General features: G+C 43.8%; 1 protein-coding gene across 4 annotated transcripts in view; it reads left to right on the top strand.

Moving 5' to 3' along the window:
* The window catches only part of COL18A1 (collagen type XVIII alpha 1 chain), a 299672-nt gene extending 283287 nt beyond the window's left edge, over positions 1-16385 (top strand). For all 4 annotated transcript variants that reach the window (XM_077448146.1, XM_077448143.1, XM_077448144.1 and 1 more), the window contains 5 exons: positions 669-698; positions 780-998; positions 1081-1278; positions 4002-4114; positions 13170-16385. In XM_077448146.1, the coding sequence (XP_077304272.1) occupies positions 669-698; positions 780-998; positions 1081-1278; positions 4002-4114; positions 13170-13383 (774 nt within the window). In that variant the 3' untranslated portion in view covers positions 13384-16385. The remainder of the gene's footprint in view (positions 1-668; positions 699-779; positions 999-1080; positions 1279-4001; positions 4115-13169) is intronic.
* Positions 16386-17411: the final 1026 nt, after the last annotated feature.

Here is a 17411-nt window from a genome sequence, read left to right on the forward strand (position 1 = left end):
ACTTTTTTTTCTGTTTAAAGAAAATACAGTTACTTTTGCGTATAATGCACTGTTGCATTGTTGACTACAAGTTATGATGCGGCTAGATAAGGTGGTGACTCCCTTGTTAGGGAGCACTTCTGGTTGTGGGTGAAGTTTTTTTATGCTGTTCCCACCCCTCGTTATGACACTGCTTGGGGACGTCCCTATGGTCAAGATTAATGAAGCTGTGTCAGTCAGTGAACGAAAGAGAAAATAGGATTTTTACACTCACCATAAAATCCTTTTCTCTGAAGTTCACTGACTGACACAGCACCCTCCCCTCCTATTGGTTTACGTTATACTGCTTGTTGATGTACTGAGCTGCATTAGGCAGGCTAAGGGGATGTTACCGGAGGGACCACCCCCTGGGCGGAACTGTAAAGTTCTGTTTTTTCACTTGTATAACATGTTCTGCCTAGGCCTCTCGTGAAGTTGGCGTAACAACCCTATGGTCAAGATCTGGTCAAGTCTGTTCTAATCAGACCAGCAATTTTTTGCCTGCCTGTCCAATAACAACGTGTATCCTGTGTAAAGCATTTTCATGTCCATACATTACAGTGTTTGTAAATATGCACTTTAATTTAATCTAGGAACATGCATATGGTATTTTAGACTTTAATAATAATGTTTACATTTGTGTTTTCTAGCTTGGAGAATATGTAACTGGCAATGGTCAGGTAGGTCTCACTCCTTTCATGTTAGTTCCTAATCCTTTAGTTATCTGTGACTGGTTAATGAGTGAAACGTTTTTCTTACAGGGTAATGAAATTGCTGCGAAAGAGCCTCCTGTGGTCATTTATCCTTCTGGTAACATAGACTCAGGATCCTATCAGTCTACAGATGAGTATGAGCCTTCCAGGATTGAAAGAGTACCACCAGTTAATCCCCGTCCTCCGCAGCCACCACCTCCAGTGTTCCCCAAGCCGGAGCCAGAAGCTAATATTCCTGTACATACACACCAGGAGTACCAGGCAGCGGTAAGTACAAGCTGGAAACTGTCACATTCTATTCAGTTCTTTTTTTGGTTTGCATATTTACATGTCATATTTCCCATTTCAGTTACACTTAGTGGCTCTGAATGCACCCCTAACTGGCAGCATGCGCTCCATACGTGGCGTGGACTTCCAGTGCTTTGAACAAGCCCGCAAAGCTGGACTTCACGGGACATTCCGAGCGTTCCTTTCTTCACGTCTTCAGGATCTGTACAGTATTGTTCGCAAAGCTGACAGGCTGTCTGTGCCAATCGTTAATCTCAGGGTGAGTCTGGCTGTATGTGGTTGCAGCCCATGAATTTGATTTAAGTGAAGCAAACTTTGTATTTTGTGACAGCTCAAGCATAACTGTACCTCTCTGACAAATTTCACATTAAAAGGCAAGGGAGAGGATCATTAAAGGGTATGCCCAGGTATGAAACCTTCCTCTCTCTAGAGTTGTGGTTCTACACCTTTTTAAGACCAGGGCATGGGATATTTTTCTAAAACCTCCCAGGCTGTAACAGTAAAAAAATAAAATAAAGCTTCTACACACTATAAAATGATGGGAATGCAAAACATGCATTGAAATGTTGGAATGCTCTGGATGGGGCTGAGTGTTGGCCCTGCAGGATGTAGTTTCTGGAGGGGGTAGGGGGCACAGGGGGACACTGTGGGAGGTTATGGGCATTGTGGAGGGATAGAGGCTCTTCAGCAGGCGGCACACACTGTGTGAGGTTGGGGGGGGGGGGGCAATGTGGAGACTCAGGGCTCTTTGGGGACACTGTGGGGGGTTGGAGGGGGTACTGTGGAAGCATGAGAAACACTGTGTAAGGTTAACGGATTTGCAGCTGGTTGGAGCTCCAGGAGAAGTGACTGAGTACCACTGCTAGCACTGTCACAGCATTATTTTTTGTATGTTCTTTTTTTATCAAGTAAAAGCTTAAATTATTCCATCACATTATCAACAGGCTTGTAGAATCCTTCCAGGGACAGCTGCTGGGAGGTCGACAGTTCCTACTAAAGTAGGCAGAACTACATCTTCCCAGAGTACTTTCCCTACACACTGTGTAGCCAGGCTCTTGGGAGACGAGGCATCAACATGGGACCATTTTGATGGGAAAGAAATCAATGTGTGCGTGAAGTGGGACAGTGAGGGATAAGGGCAGACATAGTTTTGTAGTCCAGCAGGGGAGAACAGGGGAGAACGGTGCAGGGCTGACAACAAGCCTCGGGATCTCAGAGCAGTAAAGGCACTGTGTTTGGAGACCAAACAGGAATTTTAGGAGCGCAATCATTTGCTGGCAAATCAGCGGGTAGTTTTCTGTACTTGCAGCATTTAACCACTTGCTTACTGGGCACTTAAACCCCCCTCCTGCCCAGACCAATTTTCAGCTTTCACCGCTGAAGCACTTTGAATGACAATTGCGCGGCCATATATCACTGTACCCAAATGAAATTTTTATCATTTTTTTCCCCACAAATAGAGCTTTCTTTTGGTGGTATTTAATTACAGCTGGGAGTTTTATTTTTTGCTAAACAAACAAAAAAAGATGGAAAAAAAAAAAATCATGTTTCATAGTTTGTTATAAAATTTTGCAAACAGGTCATTTTTCTCCTTCATTGAAATGCGCTGATGAGGCGGCACTGGTGGGCACTGATAGGCACAGTTAAGGCGGCACTAATAGGCACAGATAAGGTGGCACCGATAGGCACAGATAAGGCAGTACTGATGGGCACAGATAAGGTGGCACTGATGGGCAAAGATAAGATGGCACAGATGGGTGACACTAAGGGGCACTGATAGGTACCACTGATAGATGGGACTGATGGGCAGCACTGATGGGCACTGATAGATGACACTGATGGGCACGGTATGTGGCACTGGGGTGCAGCACTGTTGTTGAGGCAGATTGTGGGCACTGATAGGTGGCACTGTGGGCACTGATGGGTGGCACTGATGGGGGGCACTTTTTTAATATTTAGGTGGCACTGGCAGGGGGCAGGTGGGCACTGATGAGCTGGCCGTGATCGTGACTGAAGTCCCTCTCACGGCCGCCGGTGAGGAGGAAAAATAGCCGATTACTGGCTCTGTTGTGTCACATGATCAGCTGTCATTGGCTGACAGCTGATCACGAGGTAACGGGTCGGGATTGACCCCTTGCTCCGATCCGTGATCCGGCGAGTCTCATAGACTCACTGATCACAGAGCGCGTGACGTCGTCCCGGCAAAGCAGGTCCGCGCTGTAGCTGTCATTCGGCCATAGCGCAGATCTCTAGTGGTTAAGAGGGATAAAACATGAGGAAATGTGCATGTATTGCAGAGATGTAAAAATATATTTTTTTCTTGCCATCACATACACTTGAACTTGCTTAACCGTTTGTATAAGGGCCCTTTCACGCGGGGTTTTCCTGTGTACGGACTCCACTTTGCTCAGCGGGGATCAATCCGCTGATCCCTGCTGAGCCGGCGGATGACAGGTCCGTCTCATCTCACTGTGCAGAGATGGACCTGTCAAAGCCCCGCTCTCCTCTATGGAGATCAGATGAAAAGGGATCGCCTGTCTGTTTTCATCCGATCCTATCCGAACCGATTCTCCAGATGCATGGAAAATAGATTTTGGATCTCACGGACAGGATCGGATCGGATAAATGCGGATGTCAGCGGACAGGTCACCGCTGACATCTGCCACTCCATAGGGCTGAATGGAGCATCCGATCAGGTCCACCTGAAAAACTGAGAGGCGGACCTGATCGGTAAGCCCGTGTGAAAGGGGCCTTATAGTGTTTTATAATGGGCTGTGCATGCCTATGAGTGAACTACTGTAACCACTGGCTTCAGTTCGACTCAAAGTATTGGAGCCTGAAATTAAGCATGACAAGCAGACGACTATCAGATCAGAAAGCGATATCAAAACCCTATATTGCTCATATGAAGAGTTTCCTTCACATGAAACATTTATTTGTTTACATTTTCAATACCATTTGACAAATATCTGTGTATTATAGGATGAACCACTGTTTGACAACTGGGAGGCCCTTTTTGGCTCAGAAGGACGGATGAATTCTGGAGCTCGCATTTACTCATTTGAGGGAAGGGATGTTGCAACAGATTCTACTTGGTGAGTCAAACGCCTATTTTCTAATGCAGGATACCTATGTTCTGCACATTCATTCCCAAGTGCGAGTGCCACTCAGTTTTGTGTTTAGCCCTGGCCAGCCACAGCCTGCCATAGACTTTGACAGATTGCAGGCAGTAAGGTTGGATGCTGCACCTGTCCCATCCCGGTGCATTAAAATACGGGAGGGATTTATGAATAAAAAGAAAAAATGGCAGCAAGGGACGGACAGTAGCTAGATGTTTGTAGATATAGAATCCTATGCACTACCACTTAATAGGAAGCAGCTGCTCACAACTTAATAATGTGTCCCCACATCTAAAATACATAAAATTGTTTACAAATATCAAGTGGCGCTATGCTTCAAAAACGAAAAGAATATTAAAACGAAATAAAGAATTGCAAACAGTAAGTGGATATTGAATAATGTGAATAATACTAATAAAATTTTTTTATCTACTGAGTTTGTACTCAATAATAAAATTAATATTCTTGTGTCTTATCCGACAATAAAATAACACCCCTACTGGGTATTGTAAACAGAACAGTGTTGAAAATAATGCAAAAATGTGCAAATAAGCAAAAATAGGTTAAACAATCAATACAGTGATAAAGTAAGAAAAACAATACAATTTGGTGACTTTATTTTTATATAAATTTCAGAATAAAATCAATGTGTCCGGTGATATATATTATAGTGATATATAGTGATGTGATCACTCTCCCTTGTACCTCAATCCACACTGTGTGCTTGCAGCCCGCCTCATTCCCTAGACCAGAGGGTCTAAAAGCATTGAGGGTGTAAGCAATTCCTCTCCATGGGTGGCTATATCATATCCTTTCTTCCAATCAGCAATGCAATGGTCTATGGGTCTGTCCTCACTCTTTCCCACTCTCCTCTGCTCCAGTGGGTAATATGGTTATACAAGAAAGCAAATTCTCATTGTGTAGTATTCCAAATAAAATGTATTGTATACAAATCGTAGTAACTCACATTTAAAGTTGATTACAACAGCATCAGAAACCAGTACCCAACTCCTTCCCGACTAGTTGTGTCACAGCCTATGTGACTTCATCAGCTGGTATTCCAAATCACCAGGCTCATTTTAAACTGGCATATTCGAATCCCTGTTCTGATATTTAGTACAATGAATGGTATGTAAGTGATTCATATTTTAATCCTTGGCATCCCATATAACCTCAGGGATGCGCAGACTGAATCAAGACATTGATAGTATGTAGGGATGGCGATGTGGGATACCTGCTGTCAATAATAATGGCAAAATTGCTGGTATTATAAATATAAGTTTGTTACCCACCTGACTCCAGTCCTGATGAAGTCACGTGTGCTGTGACGCAACTAGTCAGGAAGGAGTTGGGTACATCACTTCCGGTTTTCAGGCGATCCCGGAAGTTCATGGTTTCTGAAGCTGTTGTAATCAATTTTAAATGTGAGTTACTACAGTTTTTATGTAATAAATTTTAATTGGAATTCTACACAATAAGGATTTGCTTTCTTGTATAAACATATCACCCACTGGAGGAGAGGAGAGTGGATAGTGGGAGAGAGGGAGCACAGACCCATATACCATTGCATTACTGATTGGAAGAAAGGATATGATATAGCCACCCATGGAGAGGAATTGCTTACACCTTAAATGCTTTTAGACCTTTGGGTCTAGAGAATGAGGTTAGTGTCAGGCTAGGTGCAGATAACAAGTAACAGTTCAGGTGTGCTGATTATACAAAGAGTTCAAAGCACATACCATGAGCAGGTCTAGGCAGAGCAGGTCAGCTGGGACTTGTAGTACACCGCTGCAGACGAAGGTAGATGATTGCTGGACCTTGTAGTTCACTGCTGTAGGTGAGGATAGATGATTGCTGGACCTTGTAGTTCACTGCTGTAGGTGAGGATAGATGATTGCTGGACCTTGTAGTTCACCGCTGCAGATGAGGGTACTAGTAGAATCAGGCAAAGTGTAGTCTAGGCAAGCTGGGTCATACACAGGCAGATCAGAATCCAAACGGTACAGAATCAGAAGCAAGTAAGAAGGGTCAAACAAGCCGGGTCAAACACGAAAGTCACAGAGCAAATATCAGCTGGATCAAACACGAGTGAACTCTAACACAAGCACTGACTGAATGCTGATACAGGTGATTTAAACGTGAGCTGGCCAATCACTGTTGTTTCCCAGACACAGGCTGTGTCAGGTGAGTTGTGCTGGGTCCTAAAGGGATTCTAGTACTGACAGTACCCCCCCTTTCTCGAGGGGTTGCTCCTGCACCCCCAGGCTTACTTGGATAACGGAGATGGAACTTCTTCTTAAGTCGATCAGCATGAAGATCACAAGCTGGTACCCAAGATCGATCCTCTGGGCCAAACCCTTTCCAATGAACAAGATATTGTAAGGAATTGCGCACTCGTCTGGAATCAAGAATAAATGCCACTTCATATTCTTGACTGTCCAACACATCCACAGGTTCTGGTTCATTTACTAGGAGGCTGGAATGAACAGGTTTCAACAATGAAACATGAAAGACATTTGGAATGCGCATGGATGGGGGCAGTTTTAATCTGTAGGACACAGGATTAACAATCTCCGAGATTTCATAAGGCCCGATGAATTTTGGACCAAGCTTTTTAGATGGAACATGCAGGGACAGATTCCGAGATGATAACCACACTTTGTCACCAACTTTATATTCTGGTGCCTTTAAGCGCTTCTTGTCAGCAGTTTTCTTAAAAGCCTGCACAGAGCGGGAAATAGCATGATTTACATCGGACCAGATTTTGGAGAAATGTTCAATCGTGGTGTTGGCATCTGGAACATCAGAGGGCGGAAGATCAAAAGGAGCACACACGAGGATGCAACCCGTAAACACAAAAGAAAGGAGAGGTCCCTGTAGATGTGCTGGCACAATTATTAAAGGCAAACTCTGCCCATGGAAGGATGTTGACCCACTCCACCTCATCTTTGGCCATCAGACAACGTACCATCTTCTCTAGAGTCTGATTAGTCCTTTCTGTTTGGCCATTAGTCTCAGGCCGCGTACACACGCGGGGACTGTTCGCTCAACTTTGTCCGTCAAACAGTTTCAGCGGACAGTCCGCTCAATATTAGCATGGACTGACTTGCCCACACACGACGAACGAACAGTCCGCTGAAACCGTGCGCGATGACGTGAACGGCTTGTATGACGGGACTAGAAAACGACATCCTATACACTGCAATGCAACCTTCGGCGTGTAAATTCTTTCTGAGCATGCGCGAGACTTAGTTTAACGAAGAAGCCTACACACGGGCGGACTGTCCGCTCAAACCAAGTTTCAGCGGACAGTTTTTCGGAATTTCCGAAAAACTTTGTTCATCAGACTGTCCGCTGAAACTGTCCGCTGAAAGCCCACACACGAGCGGACTGTCCACCGAAACACTGTTCAGCGGACAAAGTTGAGCGAACAGTCCCCGCGTGTGTACGCGGCCTCAGGATCATATGCTGAAGAATATGATAATTTAATCCCCAGCTAAGAGTAAAGGGCCTTCCAAAACTGGGCTATAAACTGAGAGCCACGGTCAGAGACAATGTTAACTGGTGCCCCATGGAGCCTGAAAATGTGCTTAATGAATAAAGATGCCAGTTCTTTAGCAGATGGAAGCTTCGGAAGCGGAACAAAGTGGGCCATCTTACTGAACCTGTCTACCACCACCCAGATCGTGGAACATCCCTGGGACAGAGGCAAGTCTGTGATAAAGTCCATAGATAAATGGGTCCAGGGACAGGTAGGTATTGGTAGAGGACGAAGGAGACCGGGGGGCTTAGAGGTACTGCTCTTGCTTCTGGCGCAAACTTCACAGGCCTGGACAAAGGCTAACACATCCTGCCTAAGCGATGGCCACCAGAGGTTGCGAGAGACAATCTCAAAAGTTTGTCTAAACCCTGGATGTGCTGCAGGTTTTGATGCATGTACTTGTTGCAATACCTGCAAACGAAGAGCCAGGGGCACAAAGAGCATACCAGAGGGAGTGGAGGGAGGGGCTTCAGCCTGTGCTGGTAACAAGGCCTCAGAGATGTCAGTCTGGGTAAAAGCCAAAATCCTATCCTCAGAGATAATGGGTTGAGGAGGAAGCGGAGGAGGAGACTCTGATAAAAAGCTGCGAGACAAGGCATCGGCCTTAATGTTTTTTGGACCTGGTAAATAAGAAATTGTAAAGTCAAATCTGGAGAAGAACAATGACCACCTGGCTTGACGCGAGTTCAGTCTTTTAGCAGAACGGATATATTCAAGGTTTTTGTGGTCAGTCAGAACTATGAATGGATAGCGAGCTCCCTCCAGCCAATGTCTCCACTCCTCTAAAGCTAGCTTTATGGCTAAAAGTTCTCTGTTGCCTATATCGTAATTGCGCTCTGCTGGGGAATATTTACGGGACAAGAAGGCACAAGGGTGGATGGCAGCGCTTACAGGATCTTTTTGTGACAAAAGCGCCCCCACTCCTACTTCAGATGCATCTACCTCTACAATAAAAGGTAGCTCAGGAACAGGATGGCGTAGAATTGGTGCAGAGGTAAAGGCTTTCTTTAACTGGGTGAAGGCTGCCTGGGCTTCAGTAGTCCATTTAAATGTACTAGGAGTCTTCCTGGTGAGAGAGGTGATGGGATGTGCAATGGTGGCAAAGTTCTTAATGAATTTTCGATAGAAATTTGCAAAGCCCAGGAAGCGTTGAACTGCCTTCAGGTCTGAAGGTGGTGCCCAGTCTAAAATGGCTTGAACCTTGGCTGGGTCCATGGTGAGGCCTGTGTCAGAAATTAGGTAACCCAGGAAAGGTACTTGTTTAACATGGAAAAGACATTTTTCAGGCTTTACAAAAAGGGAGTGAGTCTTTAGTCGGGCTAATACTGAGCAGACATGCTTCTGATGTGTTTCAAGATTGGGAGAGTAAATCAAAATATCGTCTAAATAAACAAGCATGAAGCGACCCATCATGTCACGGAAAATGTCATTCATGAAGTTCTGAAAGACGGCTGGTGCATTCCTGAGGCCGAAGGGCATGACAAGACATTCGTAATGACCATCCTTGGTGTTAAAGGCCGTCTTCCATTCATCGCCTGCACGGATTCGCACCAGATTATAGGCTCCCCTTAAATCCAGTTTGGAGAAGATTTTGGCTCCCTGGATTTGAGAGAACAACTCTGTGATGAGAGGGAGAGGATACCGATTGGGAATGGTTATTTTATTTAGACCTCTGTAATCAACACAAAGTCGCAGTCCTCCATCCTTCTTCGGGACAAAGAAGCATCCTGCTCCTGCGGGAGAAGTGGAGGGACGGATGAAACCCTTAGCTAGGTTTTCCTGGATGTATTCTTGCAAAGCAAGATTCTCTGGTTCAGACAGTGGAAAGACTCTCCCTCGAGGAGGTGTAGTGTCAGGCAAGAGGTCAATGGGACAATCATAACTGCGATGAGGAGGTAAAGTGTCAGCAATTCCTTTAGAAAACACATCCCGAAAGTCCTTATAACAAAGTGGAATCTGTTCTATTCCCACTTGACAGGTATCAAGTCGAACAAGGTGTTGGATGCAGCTCTTTTTACACTGATTGGACCAAGCCAGAATATCTCTTGTTGGCCAGTCAATTACAGGATTGTGCTTCTGAAGCCAAGGAAGGCCTAGGATCAAAGGAGTGGATGGAGAGTCAATGACAAGACAAGAAATCTTCTCCCAATGCAAAGCCCCTACTTGTAACTGGAAAGGGTTGGTGGATTTGAGCACCAGGTCTTGTGAGAGAGGCCGATTATCCACAGAGATCAGGCGGACTGGACAATCTAGAGCATGAGTTTCCAGGGACAAAGAGGTGATCAGAGTTCTATCAATAAAATTCTCAGCTGCTCCAGAATCCACCAAGGCCAGCAGTTCATGAGCCCCTGTCCCAAAGTGAATGACAGCGGGTAAAAGTATGCGATTATCCCCCTGGGGAGATGAGAGTAGACCTAAGGTGACCTCCCCGCAATCACCTAGGTCCTGGCGTTTCCCGGACGTGTAGGGCACGAACGGAGCATATGACCCTTGAGGCCACAGTATAAGCAGAGTCCCATATTACGCCTGCGTTTGTGTTCCTGGGCAGATAACCGGGTGGAGCCTAACTGCATAGGTTCTTCCTCAGATTTGGCACTGGAGGTGGAATAATCAGGTGGTAAGGAAGGTATACAGTTTGCCACAGCCATTGTTTGTTCTCGCCTTCTCTCTCGCTGGCGGCGGTCAATTCTAATAGCTAGACACATAGCCTCCTCCAGTGAGGCTGGGTAGGAGAAGTTGACCAGAGCGTCTTTAATAGCATCTGAAAGGCCAATTCTAAACTGGCTGCGGAGAGCTGCATCATTCCAGCCAGATTCCGGGGCCCACCTGCGAAACTCTGAGCAATACATTTCAGCTGTGGTAGTTCCTTGTTTTAAGTTACGCAGGGTCGATTCTGCAGTAGCAGCACGATCTGGATCATCATATAGCAACCCAAGGGCTTCAAAGAAGGCATCTACTGTTAGTAAGGCTGGATGGTTAGGTTCCAGGTTAAAGGCCCAAGCCTGGGGGTCACCCTGTAGTAGAGAGATAATGATTTGAACCCTCTGAGTTTCAGGGCCAGACGAGGATGGCCTCAACTTAAAATATAATTTGCAGCTGTTTTTAAAGTTGCAAAACGCTTTACGGTCACCAGAAAACCGGTCGGGCAAAGGAATTTTTGGTTCAGATGGAGTTTTAGTAATGGTGGTAGTAGAAGGAGATTGCACCTTGGTGAGCTCTGTGGCCATTTCCTGAACTTGATGTGATAAACGGCAAAGTTCTTGTGTAAACAACTGAGCCTGTTCAGGATTCATGATAGGTTTCCCTTTATGTATTGGCTCGTGTTAATGTCAGGCTAGGTGCAGATAACAAGTAACAGTTCAGGTGTGCTGATTATACAAAGAGTTCAAAGCACATACCATGAGCAGGTCTAGGCAGAGCAGGTCAGCTGGGACTTGTAGTACACCGCTGCAGACGAAGGTAGATGATTGCTGGACCTTGTAGTTCACTGCTGTAGGTGAGGATAGATGATTGCTGGACCTTGTAGTTCACTGCTGTAGGTGAGGATAGATGATTGCTGGACCTTGTAGTTCACCGCTGCAGATGAGGGTACTAGTAGAATCAGGCAAAGCGTAGTCTAGGCAAGCTGGGTCATACACAGGCAGATCAGAATCCAAACGGTACAGAATCAGAAGCAAGTAAGAAGGGTCAAACAAGCCGGGTCAAACACGAAAGTCACAGCGCAAATATCAGCTGGATCAAACACGAGTGAACTCTAACACGAGCACTGAGTGAATGCTGATACAGGTGATTTAAACGTGAGCTGGCCAATCACTGTTGTTTCCCAGACACAGGCTGTGTCAGGTGAGTTGTGCTGGGTCCTAAAGGGATTCTAGTACTGACAGTTAGCTGCTAGAACACAGTGTGGATTGAGGTGTAAGGGAGAGTAATCACATCACTGAAGAATTTCATGACATTTGCACAACGGATATCACACTGATTTTATTCTGGAATGGACACTATTATATGAAAATCAAGCCACCAAATTGTATTATTTTTCTTGCGTTATCACTGCATTGATTAATGTTTAACCTATTTTGCTTATTTGACATTTTTGCACAATTTTGCATTATTTGCAGCACTGGGGTTTTTAGTTTAATTTGATTTAGTGTAAGTTTACTTGCAGCCATTAATAGATGTTCTATTATTTCATGTTTCTTGCTTTTAGTTATTTGTGTATCTCAGATAAACTTTAACAATCTGATGCAATTCCAAAAAGTAATTTTCAATATTTTAAAATCTCCAGACTTCACTAAATTAATACCTAATGATCCTGCCATAAAACAGACACTTCATGTTATAGGGTGACAGTGCTCTGTCCAAGCCACAAATATGCCCCTGTGTGTTGTCGCTGTGTCATTAAAGCCCACCATAGATGCATCAAAATTTTGCTGGTTTAGAAGGAACCAGCTGAATTTTGATCCATCTATGGTTGTACATAGGTTGATCAATCAATCAACTGCAGTTCAGCCTGCCTGTCAGGTTTGTTTCATACGATCACTGTTGATGGCTTTCAGAAGTGATCATTGTATTCTAACAGAGGGTAACACTCCCACAGTCAGAATACAACAGTGGCCCCCGTCCCAGAAAGCGAATGGACTATTAACGTTTAGCAATGCAGGCCATGTCTGCCCTGGGTGCCCCCCTCCCTTTTCTTCCCCCCCCCTCATTTCACCCGCCATCCCCCCTCCTCTCTGTCTCCACTTTCTCTCTCTTTCCCCCTCATCCTCCCTTTTGACTATGCTCCGTCCTCATACTAGCCTTCGGGACTTAGATGAACCCAGGGGTCCAGTCCACGACCAGCACATATATCATACTGGTTCACATAGGTCATAATAGGCTGGCCCGCTGGGGTCCCCGTTATCCTCCATTATTACACATTTTCAATCAGGGCTGCTCTAGTTATACCTTTTTGCATGTTGGGGGCGGATTTTTTTTTCTCTTTTCTGTATAAGAATGTATGGCTCCTCCCTGTGAGCCCAGAGTTACCAGGTTGTCTATTGTTGTCAAAATGTAATTGTGACCTTGGGTTATGTTGTACAGCTGACTGTTATACTTATGCTAAATAAAGAATTTAAAAAAGAATACAACAGTGCGCACAGCAGGAGGGATTCCTCCATCAACACTGACTGTGTTGATGGTGGAATAAATCAATTTTCCTTTCTTCAGATAGTGGGTAATTTATGGCCAATCTAAGGCTTCTGATGGAGACTACAAGTGGCCATTTTAACACAAATTATGCAGGCATAATCCACTATGATCACCTTCAGGATACCCACTGTGAGATATGCCATAGAGTTCTTGTAGACATAAAGTGTCTGTAAATGTACTAGATCAGCATAATCAGGATAAAAACATGATGAAAACAAGTAACAAGTCAGAAAACTATATGTAATTTACTTAGGATTTGCATCTACATTAAGTATCACATTTCTTGTTCTTATACACTAGGCCACAGAAGATGATCTGGCATGGATCCGACACCAAGGGTCGGCGTCTAACAGAGAGCTACTGTGAGACCTGGCGCACAGATGAAGGCATAGTTACCGGCCAGGCTTCCTCTGTCACAAGCGGGAAACTTCTAGAGCAGCGTCCTCAGAGCTGCAATAAGAACTTCATTGTCTTGTGCATTGAAAACAGCTTCATGCCCGCTGGCCAGAAGTAGGCGCACGCTGAGCAGTCAGAGTGGTGCTGATGCTGACAGAGGCTGCACGCGGACTTCCTGAGATTCCTTCTTGCGTCCAGAGACCAAAGAGTGTGTGAAGCTGCTCTTCTGTGAACATTCATGTGCAGCGTTACTGTCCTCTACCTTCATGAGGCCACATCACTAGGATACACTGTGTGAGCTATTCCCTGCCTCAGCTTGGCAACAGAACTTTTAAGAAATTTCCAGTTTTTACATGCCGAAAGAGGCTGCAAATCCGAAACCGCTATGAAAACCCAGCTGATAAAACATTGACCCTATCTGTGCCCTTTCTACTGAAAGCCCCATCTTGCCCAGAGCCAGTGGCGGCATGTAAACAAACTGTCCTAAGAAGAACCGGCCTGAGAGCAGACATGAAATGGATGCAGAGCTCATTGACGCATCCAAGTTGGAATAGCCTTTATTTTATCCTGTAATATTTAACCACTTGTAGTTACAGAGACACATGCATATCCCTTCATTAATCTCTTGTGAATGTCTGTTTCCTAGGTCTCTCTATGTCAAACATCTGGTGATTACCACTATATTTATTAGAGTACAGCTAGGGAACTTTTATGGTTGTGTACCTGCAGGACCCAGTATTTACTGAGCAGCCTTCAGACTTTAGAGTGCTTCTAAAGTGTTGCCTTTAGGTTGGTTATTGCAGTAAATGCTGTTTTCACTATACTGAGACTTCTCTATACTTGACCTATGTAGCCCGATGAGGGTACTTTGGACCTTTATATTTGTTATTCAGGATGTATGTGTTGGAAATCACTGTTATATATATATATTCCTAAACATGTTTCAGAATGAGGTGAATAGAAAGAGAAGCACATTAGCCTGAGATTTCTCCAGCTCATACCAATTGGCATGGATAGAGCAGGGAATTGTTAAAACCATTGTCTTTTTTGTCATCTTTTTCCATTAGGGAGATTTTTCCTCACTTCCTGTTCTGTAGCCACAGCAAGAATTGAGAGGAAATCTTTCTGAAGTAAGGGCAATCACCTCTCAGACAACACAAGTATTGCCACTGGAATATTTCCCCTCTATTACTGTTCTATTGGCAAGTCAAAATGTTGGATTTCCCACCATTTTCTTTACCAGTGGTCACCAAAAAAATAGGGGTTACTCTCTCTAGTGGAAACACAGACCGCAATAATTACCAGCTAGAGGTTCTAATTCTTCTCTACTCTATCCAAGTCAGAAAAAAATATGGGTTTACATATAGTTGCCCCCTTAATAAAGTTAGGTAGTATTTTGCTAATTAATCAATTCACTAAGCTATATACCATAGGTGTTATTTGCCATAATAATTGTGACTATTAGTTTCAGCTGCCATTGCTGATGGTAATGGTAAAAAACAAAGATTGTTTTAGCCAAAGCTGTGCTATGGTTGGCTCATGGCAAAAGGTGCCTCCCTGTACCTCAAAGGCACATCCTGCTGTGATTCAAAATAGGAATATTAATTTTATCCCAAAAAAATTCTCAGATGCTAATGCTACCTGCATACATCACTCTGTAGCCAGCCAGGTTGGAGCCCTTGTGTGCATGCTGGTCCCATAGACATGTTTTGCTATAGTTCTGCCCTAGGTTTGGATTAGTGCATTGAGCCTAATATCATAAACAGACTTTTTCTGCACTACCATATTGAACCACTAGGAGGAGCCATCATACCTCAATAAACCTGCCTGGCATTAGCTGCAAGAAACACTTTAAAAAAAATGTATTTAGGTCAGTTTTGCTAAAACCCTTTCAGTGAAAATGTAGCACTGGTCCAGGTAAGGCACCCATGAATACACGCCCCTTTATTGTGTGCACTAAACCAATTACTTTCTAATACGCAACAAGCCCAACTATCAGTGCTGTTACTGTTTACAAGGTAACTGCATTAATACACCTGCAGATAACCAGCTGTAAAAAAACGATGCCAGACCAATTATTTTAATGCCTTCTACTTTGCTACAATGCTAGAAAAAGACAGCTTGTCTCTAAAAGTAAGCTACAGAGGATAGCAGAGAACAGGTTTGTGAGATGTTCCTCTTTAAGGACTGGTAGAAAACAAGTCTACAAGGAATCTAAGGGCTTCCATTACTGACCTTTCTGAAAATGCTAGTTGCCTGGCTGTTAACCTGACCTACTGATTTCAATTCGTTGAGTCACTGATCAAGGACAAGTATGAATGTCAAGAAAGTCAGAAGTCTTTATCACGATACTTATTTTGGGTCGAGACTAAAAGTATGGAAGCAAGACGGACCGGTCCGGCAACTAGCATATGCAATAAGAGAAGGCAGCAATTGCAGCCTCTGTGATTCTTTTAAACAATAATGGATTATGATTATTTTACCTGCATAAGAGGTATGGTTATTGTAATACACCTAGTGGTCTCAAAAGCCAATTCTGTAAGATAGAGCTTATTTAGGACCATCAAGTTTTTTCTGCGTGCTGTCAGGTAAGGGGAGGGGCTGTGACAACCCTGTGACAAAACAATAGCATAAACCAAGACTGTCTTGCTCAGCGTTGTTTGGTTCCTAAAGAACCTTTAAGATCTGAAGAATAGACATCCATTTTTTTCTGTTGAATTCCTCCCACAGTTATGTTTTATAATTGGGTGAAACTGGCCTTTAAACTGCATTGTTACCTGTATTTAAAGCAAGGTGCTGCATTTCAAGACCTGTTTGCTGTTGGTTGTATGTGTTAAGGGCTGCAATCTGGTTGTTAGAGTGCCTTAGCAGTGTACACATTCATTGTAAGCTTTGGCCAGCTGGGAATGCACATAGGTGTTTGATGCTAGTAAGTCACCAGTGAACACTCATATCCCTCATTTGTCTAAAAGGTGCTAAAAATCTTTATTTTTATAAATGCTTTTAGAATATTTTAAGACAGGAAACAGATGGAAGTTGTCTACCATAATCTTTGTATTTTAAAGAATAAAATCAAGCCTGTGGATGTTTCAAGTTCATGTCTATAAATACTTCCTAGGACTAATGTGTGGTGTGGTCTTTCTTTATAGTGAAGGCAATTGGGAAAAGTACGCGCTAAGGTCAGCCAATTATATCCAGAACCAATAATTAGCCCCATCACTGGAATGCATTTCGTAGAAAAGTGAGCATGATAAAGGAACCTTCTGGTAGACCCGCTATGCGAATCTCTATTTACTGCTCTTGGCTTTTTGCTGCATTACAGAAACATAAAAAAGGACCATTTTTTATAGCTTTGGCCAAAGCCTGGCTGCAATACCATTATGCTTTGTATTTTAAGCACGAGTAGCTGATAAGAGAAAGGAATCAACAGTGAGATTTCCTAATATTCACATGCTTCTTGCACAGCTAGGAGGAGTTGATTAGGATGCTACAATGACCTTTGGAGCTCACAAATAATTAAAAAGAGAAAAATGTGCCCTGGCTTTCATACAGAATGTCTGTGTACACCAGATATTTCCAAGCATCCCCATAGTTTAATGAACTGATTATTAATTTGACTGTTGTTTACAATTATCAGTCCATTTCCTCTGCCATTTGGATTTCTTTAGTACCAGGGGTCTCAAACTAATGGCTCTCCAGCTGTTGTGAAACTACAAGTCCCATGAGGCATTGCAAGGCTGACAGTTACAAGCATGACTCCCACAGGCAGAGGCATGATGGGACTTGTAGTTTTGAAACAGCTGGAAGTCCGCCAGTTTGAGCGCCCTGTTTTAGACCGTTTCTAAAGAGCTGAGTTGCAGATGAAAGTGTCTGGATGAGAGGAAACATTCTGAATGTTTTTAAGCCAGTTGTGTTTATAGAGCAACTGATTCTAAAATGATTGGCTCTGGTTTTTTCTTTACTTCTGAAAATGATCAGATTTTTCAGCTTGTGCTGCATTGTACAACCACTGCAGGTATCTAGTTGATTAAAACAATGAGTAGATCACATTATGAAAAAAAATGTGTATGATCAGCATTCAGGCCAACCTTAAAGTGTTACTAAACCCAGAACCTGCATTCACTCTGTCTGGTCTCCCACAGTACA

The sequence above is a fragment of the Lithobates pipiens genome, unplaced genomic scaffold, assembly GCF_037356315.1.
Source record: "Lithobates pipiens isolate NorthernLeopardFrog02 unplaced genomic scaffold, aLitPip1_a1.2 Scaffold_22, whole genome shotgun sequence".
Lineage (NCBI taxonomy): Eukaryota > Metazoa > Chordata > Amphibia > Anura > Ranidae > Lithobates > Lithobates pipiens.